The following is an 11835-nucleotide window of genomic DNA, read 5'->3' as shown; positions in this document are numbered from 1 at the left end:
TGATGAATAATACAACTATAATGCGCAGAACATTACATATTTTAACATTATTTAAGATCTATTTCTTCTGATAAAATTATTACACATTATCTCTTTGGTACTTATCAAATTAATTATCACTCTTCAGAATGTTTATTTAAAATGTATTAATGCAATAGTTTACTACGACAATTGTACAGGTGTTTCTTAAATAAGTGCAATATCGTGTGGTATTAAATTATTCGTAAAAAATTCTTCCATTTGAAAAAATTGAAATATGTTTAAAAATATGATTTGGGCATCTTTTAACCGGCCAAGGCAAGACACGAAAAACGTTAGACGATCTATTTTCCAAGGCAATTTGATTAAAACTTAGTGTTTTTAACACAGCCATGGCACTCTAGATTGAAATTTAAAATGCGATGTTTTTTAAGCGAAAATGTCAAAAGTTGACATATGATACGTTTTTCTATTCAAAGTGTCATTTTCTATCGAATAAAGAAAAAATAAACACAGGGTGCCATTTAAAAATCAAAAGTTGTGGTCATTTATGGTTAAACAGGAAATGACCAAAAACAGATGAATACGTCAATCAGTCCTAATTTATGTCATATACTAACATACCAAATCTCTTTTTTTATCTAAAAAATAAATAAAAAAGGGTTGAAGCTAAGAAGGGGTAAGAAGTATAATCTTTAAGAATTATTAATCTTGTATTATTGCTAATCTCTGTGTTATCTTTATGTGTCTAACTTTAAGAATTATCTTTCTAGATTTCTCCTCCTTTTATACAACCTTTCGTGTTGCAAAAGAAAACACACATTAATTACATTTTCGAAGTTATGTGGCTGGCTATAGAAATTTTCTATTACGTTCTTAATTTACGTAAACTTCTCCACTTCAAATAAACATCCTGATCAATAATAGTACTTGAACATACTGCTAAACTCCTGAAATTCGTTTCTCATCATTCGTGAGGCATATTCGATTAAAGTATAATGAGCTAATTATAAGTCACTTATCCGAAAAATTCGTTAAACAACTAAAAATACCACTTAATCAAACTTTTTCTAGCGTTTGCTCCAACTCTTCAGCTTTTTGCTTGTTTCTTTTGATCTCCCACCTGTTTACCCAGTTTAAGGGGTAGCACATAATGGCGGAGATCAGGATCATGCTTCCTGAGAGGTAAAATGAAGCGTTGTAGCTGCCGGTGTAGTCCATGAAGGCTCCCGCTAATGGAGCGCCTATGATAGCAGCGACTCCTTGGAATAGTAGCAGGAGGCCGAAAGCGTTTGTTAGCCTTTCGAGACCTAGTAAATCCACTACGATAATGGATCTGAGTGATGCGAAACATGCTGAAAATTTAAAAAAAGGATTAGTATTGTACATTTCTTAGACATGTATAAAATATTATAGACCAAATGAAAAAAACCAAACCAAACCAAACCAAACCAAACTCCCATAATATACATTTAGAAAGATTCGTGTTTCTTATGGTATAACAAGGAATAAAATTTAAATAGTTAATTTTTTATCTGAATGTTATGAAGTAATATAATATGACTCTTAATTATAGATTTTTTTTCTAAAACTAATAGAATAATTTAATTCGTACCGCATCAGTAGTATTTGGTAAAACAGTACTTAGAGGGTAATGTCAGATTAAAAAGTATCGATACAGTATCTGTAGCTCCTAGAATAAAAAACTTGGGAATTTGGTTTAAGTACAAACCTAAATTTTGTACGACGACGTATTTCAGGAAAATATTTTAACTTCTATAGGGTGGCTCAAAAAAGTGCTAGTGGATTGAGATTATTTTTTTTTAATTGGAACACCCTGTATATCATTGTATTTTTGGCTTCCTTTCTTATCACTTTTTGTAATCCAAAGATATTAATAAATATGTTTTTATAGTTTCAGAGATACTAATAAAAAAATAAAAAATTTATATTTTTCAAGCTTCCTTAAAAAATTATTACAAATAAAAGAACCTGTCCTGAAAGACCTGAAATCAAAACTATATTAGGTATTCACTATGATGGTCTATATTGATTGGTCTATAGACTTTGCTATAAATATTGTAATCTTAAATCATACAGGGTATTCAAAATTCTACGCCGAACTTTTTTTTATAAAATAATTTTTCTTTGTTTTTTTAAATGGAACACACTGTATATTATTTTTTTATTAGATGGAGAATTAAAAAATGAACATTTTTTGTATTTAAAGTATTTCAAAATTATTCATGGTTTCGCAGATACACGCAGGATTATTTCATATGGCTCTTTCAACGATGAAATAGGAGAGAAAAATCATTGGGTGGCTTTGATAAAAATTTACTGTCGAAAATGCCATATGAAATATGAAATCGCGAATATCTGCGAAACCGTTAAAAATTTTGAAATACAAAAAATGTCCATTTTTCAATTCTTCATCTATTGAAAAAATAATATACAGGGTGTTCTTTTAAAAAATGGGGAAACATTATTTTATATTTTAGAAAGTTATTTGGCGTAGTTTTGAACATCCTGTATGATTTACGATTACCACATTTATAGCAAAGTAAGTACAGACTATCTAAAGTAAATACCTAATATAGTTTTGATTTCACGACAGTTCTAGTAGTTTTAATATTTTTTTTCAGAAAGGCTAAAAAATATATATTTTTTATTTATTTATCAATATCTCTGAAACTACCGAAATATATTTACTCATATCTTAGGATTATGTAAAATGATCTGAAAGGAAGCCAAAAATGCAACAATATACAGGGTGTTCCGTTTAAAAAAAATATCCCAATACACTCACACTGTTTTGAGCCACCCTATAGAAGTTAAAATATTTTCCTGAAATACATCCTAGTACATACTTTAGGTTTGCACTTAAACAAAATTCCCAAGTTTTTATTCTAGGCGATACAGATCTATGATACAGATGCCCGATGCACTATTGCCAGACCCTGTATAGTTTAAAAGAGAAGAACATAGAAATATTGATCTTTCAGAAAGTTCATTTTCATTTAGTGTTATTTGTTTAACAGTTTTCATTTAACCACAGATTGTGCCACAGACTTAATAATATATTTTTTTTCCATGATTTGACAGCGTTACTGGCGTAGTTTTATCAATTTTAAAATAGAAAAGGAGTCCTAAATAAGTCTATTTATATCAAATGCTTATAGGCTCGGTGCATTTCAGTTGAATTAAAAATTCCGACTGCAGCGCTCGATACGGCAGAAATTAGATGTGCCCGACTAAAGTATGTAATGGACCCCCCTTACGGTTCATGTTGATCGCATTGTAATCAATTTTGTAAAAAAAAATCATTGTAAATCTTATTTGAAATAAATATTAAATAAAATTTATTTAATTCGGATAAGTTCTTATGTATCATAAAAGGTTTGCATGCTAATTTTTTATATACCTAAGTTTTAAATACAATAAATATTTTTATTAAATCTAAACAAAAACAAGCAGATACATTTCTGAAAAAAAATCTAAATCCAAAATCCTACACCAGTTTACTAAAGTCAATACAAATTCAGTGTAAATTGATACAATTTATATATGGTTAATAAATATTAGCAGAAGAGAATATACTATTTATTTTCTATTTTTTTTTCCAGAATGTAGTAAATATTTGAGTCTGATCATTAATTTTTCCCAAACCTTAGGTATAGTCCAGGAGGCAGTATTTTTTTTTGTATGTACTTATTGTCCCAGTGTAGTTGGTGAATAAATAAATGACAATTTCTATCACATTTTCATACATATGTAAAAACCGGCAATACTGTACGCCGGTTTTTATTTTGTCTCTCTGTCTGTCAACCGGCCATTTATATTTATCTCTGTCGCATGCATTAAAATACAGACCACGAAGATGAACTGCCAGAATGGTGTACCTCTTAGACAAGGAAAGAGAGGGGACAGGTAACACGGCAGCTGAAAGTGAGGCAAGTTGTCACCACGCGAAATTCTCCAATGGCGTAGCATCAGAAATTAGCTTGTACCTAGACGGTACAAAATATTTATTAAAACGTAAACTAATATATCGTTCATTTTTGAGTAATGCATATACAATTTTGTATTTTATAGTCTCACCTTTATAGTATTAGAATATCTAAGTCGATAATGCAAAATTTATTTAACAGTCACAGTGGACTCTGATTATCAAGACAATTATTTATTTATTAACGTGTGTATAATGTATAATTAAATAAAAAATAATGTAATAACATATATTTTAAACGTGTATATACATATATACTGTATGATCGAAAAAAACGGCGTCTTGTTTGTTTGGAAATGACAATTTCACAAACGAATATTAAAAATTACATTATTCATTGAATATTGAATCCGTAAGCAAGTTTGAAGAGAATTGGCTAGATTCATTATTATACCGTATAATTGAAAAAAAAACGACGTCCAGTTGGCTTGTAAATTACGATCGATGACAATCCCCATATAATTCTACATATAAAATGACATAAAAACTATACAAAACGACGTCGAAAAAAGACGGCATCAGCGATGGCTATGAAATGAAGATCGCTGTCATTTTATATGTAAAATTATATGGGGAATGTCGTCGATCGTCATTTACAAGCCAACTGGACGTCGTTTTTTTTTCGACCCTATAAGGTATAATAATGAATCTAGCCATTACCCTTCACACTTGCGTACGGATTCAATGAATAATGTAATTTTTAATATTTGTTACCTTCAATCATAAGAATATTCTATTTTTAAGAATATCCGAATTTATTCAGACAAAAATAAAACAATTCTAGAAGCTTTGTATTATTTTATTTATTTTTAAATTTTTATTAATTACTCACTGAAACTATTATTATACACTTAAATTAGCAAAATTTTTGAAAGAATATTTAAAAAAATATATGTATGTAGTTACAAGTAGCCCACCACAAGTTTGTCCACCCCCAACAAATCTTGGTACTATACATATATATAACGTATATAACTATACATATAGATTTTTTATCACTAGAATTTTTCATTTTTTTATAGTTTAGAATTATTTTACATATTTGATAACAATACTTTATACATTTTTTTACATGTAAAATATATAAAAAAATGTTTATTGCAGAAATTGTATTTCTCTGATTATAATTCCCTACGCCACTGATGAAATCCGGTCTGAGTAGCAATATTTATAGTTTCAAACATTAATTATAATACAGGATATTGAAAATACTACTTGGAATTATTAAAAATAGTTTGGTTTGGATGTGGTACAAGACATATTAAAAGCATTTTACATATTTTTACTGCTATAATGAAAAAAATGTACATTTTATGACCACATAACAAAAGTTGTGTATCAATTTTTACCTGTGAAATGTAATTCCAGCCACTTTTTTCTCGCTTCGGCCTTTGCAGCCACACTCTGAACATCTCACCATACTAAACAACACAGTTTATAAATTTAAAACAAAACAGTTGTCACAAAAACATAAAAATTCGCTCCGTGTCACCTCGAAATCTTGTCACCAAAGTATGGCCGCCGATCGAATTTTGGCCTCACTATCCGATCACGGGAGAATATGCGTGTTACCCGTTCCCTCTCTTTCCTTGTCTAAGGTGTACCCAGCGCCGGTTTATACATAAAGCGGGACAAGCGGCCGCTTGGGGGCCCGGGACCCGAAGGGGCCCGTATTTCGGTTATAAAAAAATCTAAATATGAAAATGAAGAAGTTAATAAATAAATGGTCTTTTAAAAAAGGTAAAGTAAATATTTTAACTAAAATTTCGAACCTGCATTGTTGACTACCATATGGTTTAAAATCTTAGAAAAAGTTAATGCTACGAGCAAAGCTTTGCAAGATCCATCACTAAATATATTTACTAGCATCGAGTTATTGAAGTCACTGGTATCATTTGTTCAAACACTCCGTGGAAATTTTGACGGTATCGAAATTGAGGCAGCGAGTTTAGTGGATGACGCTACCTATAAAGAAGATATTTCTCGAACTAGAAAAAGAAAAGTATTTTTCAATGAATCAAAAGAAAATGAAGTTCACCTAAGTGGCAAAAAGAAGTTTAAGGTGGAAGCCCATTACGCAATACGACTCCATAATTCAAGATCTTGAAAGACGAACTAAAAGCTATCACACTGTCAACGAACGTTTTAAGTGTTTTTTAGCAATATCGATGACATAGCATTTGAAGAGTCTCCCAACATCTTGAAAAATACATGTAAGTCGAATGTAGAAGGAGATGTATAGAAGGATATTATCATAGAAGGATCAAATATCGAAAAATTAGATTGCAATTTAATAATTGACCAGTTTACAAATGAGAAATGTAGAAAGAAACACATTTGATCAATGTCCCAAATTTTTATTTTGTTTATTTATTAAGTTATTTCTTTTATGTTTTGTTCAAAAATTATAAATGTTTTATTTTTGCGTTAAATGTTGTATAATATTATTTAAAATGTTTTTTATATAATGTTTAATAGCCCAGTCAAATTAGACAAATCGGTGGAAAAAATCACAGTTTTGAAAATGGTTTTAATTGATTCCTCTAGACTTGTGCTGATATGTGTCAAAAGTCCCCGAAGATAAACGATGAGCTCGAGGAGAGGGGAGGGGTTAAATGCCACTTTTATGACTTTTTAGCTTATATCTCGGAAAATATGACACTTTATATAAAAAATTAGAAAGCCTAGAAAAAAAAACTAGGAAATTCTCTACAAAATTGGTTGAATACATTTTTTTCATAGGTCTAAGTCTATTTTTTCATCCGTCTTTTTTTTAGTAGGTCTTTCAAACTCTTTTTTAATTTTGTATAATAACGTATATTATCAAATTTAAATTACAAAAAATATATGTGATTAAAGATAAGGTGCTTTAATTTTCATTATAAGATTTTTGAATTGAAGAATTATATGAATATTTCTTATTTCCAACACAAAAATTAATTCAGAATCATAATAATTCACTATTAATTTATAAATGTATTATTATTTATTTTGGTTCTTTAATATATTATGTACAGGGTGGCTCAAATTCGACGCTTTTAAATGGAAACACCCTTTTCTATAGGAGATAGACGAAAACTAATATCGGTATCTGGAGCTCAATTTTCATCAAAAACATAATGGTGAAAACCGCACATCAATATCTGTTACCGTTTCGGAGTTACGGGGTGTTTTTCAAAAATGTGCATTTTTAACAAATCGCTGTAACTTTTTTGCTATGGAAAATTTTGTATTTCTATGAAAACATTTCTAAAGCACCTTTTTACGTAGAATTTAATGGTTTAAGTATAATTTTTTTAAAATTAATAATTTTAGAGTTATCAACAGAAAAATTGATTTTTTATTTGGGACACTCTCTATATTTTTAATTAACTGTAAAGAATTTAAAATTACCTTTGCAAAAATATAGTACACTTGATATTTTGTTATAATCCCCTTCGAAATACAGAATTTTTAAAAGTTCGCCACTTTTAACTAGTAGGCTTTGGACGCCTTATTGATGGAGCTCGAAAACATATTTTTCCAGCAAGACGACGAACCGCCTCGGAACGCTGATGTTATCAGCAAATTTTTGCAGCGAATTTCAAGAATAATTGAATAACTAACCAAGATCCCAGCCGTTGGCCGTCGAGGCCGCCTGACTTAGTGCCCATGGATCTAATCCTATGGATATATTTGCGGAAGAATAAAGGTTCCTTATTCCGTATAATCTAGACAAGAATTAGAAATACTTAGCAGTTATGAGAGGGTATCTTTCACCCCCACTGCGTTAATGAATTCCGCGAGAAATTTTCAAAAACTGCCCCGTCTGTCCATAACAGAAGACGGTTGATATGTCGAACACGTGTAGCAAAATCTCATGTCTTGGTTTGCTATTTATTTTTATTGTTATTAGATATCGTTATAAAATAGATAGATAATTGTTATAAAATTCTGTATCTCTCATAACAAATATTATTTTCGTTTTAATTGATACTCACAGCTTGAATTTTTTGCATTATAGCCGGTGCCGTTCAAAGCCTACTCATTTAAAACGGGCAAACTTTTACATACTCTATATCTCGAAGAGAAATCGAGCAAAATATCAAGTGTGTTATATTTTTAGAAAGGTAATTTTAAATTCTTTTCAATAAACTAAAAATATACAGGGTGTCCCATATAAAAAATCAAATTTTCTGTTGATAATTCTTAAAATATTAATTTAAAAAAATATATACTTAAACCATTAAATTCTACGTAAAAAGGTACTTTGGAAATGTTTTCATAAAAATACAAAATTTTCCATAGCAAAAAAGTTACAGCGATTTATTAAAATTGCATATTTTTGAAAAACACCCCGTAACTCCGAAAGGGTAACAGATATCGATATGCGGTTTTCACCATCATGTTTTTGACAAAAATTGAGCTCCAGACACCGATATTAGTTTTTGTCTATTTCCTATAGAAAAGGGTGTTTCCATTTAAAAGCGTCGAATTTGACCCACCCTGTACATGTTGGTTTTGATTCTTTTAATTACCACAAAATATAAAGCAAAATAAATGAACAGAAAACATTATTTATGTTAACAAATAACTTGCGCAGTCAAGGAAAGATTGGTGTGAACGTATCACGTCTAAAATTTATAAAATCACAGTATATACTAAAAGTTAAACTTAATACATACTTAAAAAATAATGATATCGTATTTCTTCAACGCTATTTGAACGAAAAACGTCCAATGAAAAGAAATGTATTTGTACGGATTTGGTATATCCCATTTAATTTAGTATCCAAATTTATGAAGGGCATAGTTCGGAAATCATAAATCCGGGAACAAAAATGTATAGAACCATTTTTATAGAGAATTTTGTCAGCTTTATTTTTGTGTATGGAGTGTTTTTCAGTAGATGTCATAGTTTCCGAGATATAAGCAAAAAAGTGAAAAATTTGACATTTAACTCCCTCGGAATCGTTTAAAACCATTTCCAAAACTGTGGGACTTTTTTCCGCCGATGGACCTTTTTAAACTAATTTGACTGGGGTAAAATACATTATGTTCGTTGCAACTTTTTTTTACGTAGATAATTTAGTATATCGTACAACACACTACAAACCTAACCACAATCATTATGTATAACAAACGTAGGATAGGGGGGGGGCCCGAAAAAAAAACCGCTTGGGGCCCAATGGCCCTTAAAACCGGCCATGGGTGTACGTACCTATTTGGTCATTATAGAAGTGTGGTTTGGATTTTAACGTGTAAGACAGAGAATAATATAAATGTCCGGTTGACAGACAGAGAGACAAAATCAAAAGCGGCATACAGTGTTGCCGGTTTTTATCGTAGTGCCAGTTTTTTTTGTAGGAAAATTTGTGTAGAAAAAAAAATAAACTATTTTAAAAAATTTCATTAATATAATAAATTACATCTGTAGTAAAATTAATCTCTAACTGTGAAAAATAAGGTTCCAACCCTAGATGCAACATTTTCCATAAACGCTTACTTGTGCGGGTTTGACAAAATTACGAATAATTCTATTGGTGTTTGCTGACTGTGAAAATAAGCACCAAAAATCTTCACTGCCTCCTGGACTATTATATCAAGTAGTGTCTGAGCTTTATCAATTATGACGTAATATATTGGAATACTTACATATCGCCAATCCAAATACGACTGTGTAGAAGAACTGGTACTCCTGCGACAAAGACAGTCCACTAAAAATGGTAGCTATTCCTCCCAGCGTCAAAGCAGCGTTCGTCACAAATAACGCGTTAACACCAGGAAACGAACTAAGAAGTCCACACAACACCCTTCCAATCGTGTTAGCTATACCGATAGAAGACACCAGCAACACAGCCGTCTGCTTGGGCATATGCCCCGTCGCCCTGTCCACCAAGTACATGAAAGGCACGTAGAAACCCATCATGGTAAAGAAACCTCCCACAGATAAGATGATGAAGGAGGGACTTTTTAACAGGCTGAAATCCAACATGGTCGTGAGCGCTCTTATTACAGCTTCTGGACAGCATTTGCACGAATTCGCTTTTTCCTCTAATATGTCGTTTTTAGTGGGTAACCTAGTCACCGACAAATTATAAGCTATGGAGCCCTGCGAGGTGTACTGAGGCAACCTCGTCAAGCTCTGTCCAAAGAAAATATCCTCTCTATAAATAGGTCTATTGATTTTGTCACCGTTGCTCAAAGCTAGAATTGATTTCCTCAGACTCAGGTTCGGTTTGGATAGACCTCTGGTTAAAATTGACTTGTCCGATTTTAGTTTGTCGTTTTGCGTGATGAAGGGGACGCTCAACCTTTTTTCTTTCAGGTATTCGGAGTTGATGCTGGATGGGGCGTGAATGGTGTGATAGACGTCGTACATTTTGTCCTGATCGGAATTGTTGTTAGTTTGTTTGTTCATTTTGTTCACGGTTTCCTCAATTTTTGCTTTTGTGGCTGATGAGAGTTTCGTGGGGTTTGAGACCAATTCTTCGCCCAATTCGTCGTCCTTTAGGTTTTTGAGTGTTGTTGGTTGTAATGGCCTAAAATATAAACGGAGTCATTAGTATCTAGTATCTGCATTGGAAAAATGGTATGTAAATAAAAATCTTTATGCGGAATTTCCGATATTCTTTGTTGACATTTTTTGTAAGATATCTTTTCAAAATTTGAAACCAATTTTAACTACCGTAAACCAGGGTAACAAAGGTACGATTTTTTTAGGCATTTTTTAATAAGAAAACAAAAACTTGGCTGTTATTCGATTCAAGAAGACTTAGAAATTTTCTGAAAACGGCATTTAATTGGCCGAGGTTAAAAATATAAAACTACCGACTTACGTCGCAATAGATACAATAGTTCTGAAGATATTGTCATTTAAAATAAACCTATTATTTTCATTTTTTTTACATAAATCCGAAACTAATCAAGATACCGGGGTTTTCTTCATAAGTGTTTGTCAAACTCCTAATTACGCAACTTTTGTCCCATTTAACCGAATTCGAATCTCTCGTAGTTTCACAGATGCCAATGTTGAGCATCGAAATTGTCACCACCCTATATTATAAATGAAGCTAAAAAAGTTTAAGAAAATATATTTTCATAATAGAGCACTAGATGTATGTTTCTTTTAATAAAACTGAATAAGGAGGACAATATTTTTTATTAAAGAACTAACGAAATACATATAGCAAATAGATTAGTTTGGTTTGGTTTGATACACCTATTTGTAGTTGTATTATCTAGTTCTTTGATTTAGTGAAATTCGAGGTGAATCCGGTCGCTTGTCGATATTGGATGGGTTTAAAATTACTGAAACTAAATAAAAACTATTGAGTTTGACTGCTAGTTTTTTCTTATACTCATAGTTCTAGCCTTGTTCTAGCAGAAATTCTATCCTAACTACAACTAATGTCGAAAATAAAACTAAATCGCGAACGTTTTTACTATAAACTAAGGATGAAGTAAGTATTGTCAAATAACAGCCCTCATATAATGTCCTAAAATGTTCTATAATGCTCCCAACATCATCTTTGTATTATCCTAGAAATATTCCAAATAATCGTAAAAGGCTTGCCTAGGGATGTCTTGAAGTTGACTTTTTTTGTCCCACTTGGATAACCCATAAATATCCTCCTCTAGTTTTTGGATATCCCTAAGATATTTACTTATATCCCTATGGATATCCTCAAGATATCTATAGGATTGTGTTGTGTTATATATGGGTATAGTGTGTAAGGGGTAACCCAATTAGTTCCCAATAGATTCGACTGAATTCATTCATTTTTTATCTCCTGATGGCAAAACAATAAAAACCTCAAGCAGGGAAGTTTGCGAGTAGCAATACGTAACTGGAACGGGGCATACCAA

The 11835-nt window shown here is 31.3% G+C and overlaps 1 protein-coding gene across 1 annotated transcript in view; it reads right to left on the bottom strand.

Annotated features, from left to right (window-relative positions):
* Window positions 1-576: 576 nt before the first annotated feature.
* The window catches only part of LOC115880851 (monocarboxylate transporter 12-like), a 71724-nt gene continuing 60465 nt past the window's right edge, over window positions 577-11835 (bottom strand). The window contains exons 4-5 of the mRNA XM_030898165.1: window positions 9622-10508; window positions 577-1334 (exon numbers count right to left, since the gene is read on the bottom strand). Of these exons, the coding sequence (XP_030754025.1) occupies window positions 1039-1334; window positions 9622-10508 (1183 nt within the window). The 3' untranslated portion in view covers window positions 577-1038. The remainder of the gene's footprint in view (window positions 1335-9621; window positions 10509-11835) is intronic.

The sequence above is a fragment of the Sitophilus oryzae genome, unplaced genomic scaffold, assembly GCF_002938485.1.
Source record: "Sitophilus oryzae breed Bouriz unplaced genomic scaffold, Soryzae_2.0 scaffold_165_pilon_pilon, whole genome shotgun sequence".
Taxonomy (NCBI): Eukaryota; Metazoa; Arthropoda; class Insecta; order Coleoptera; family Curculionidae; genus Sitophilus; species Sitophilus oryzae.
This window is presented reverse-complemented; position numbering and strand designations above follow the sequence as displayed.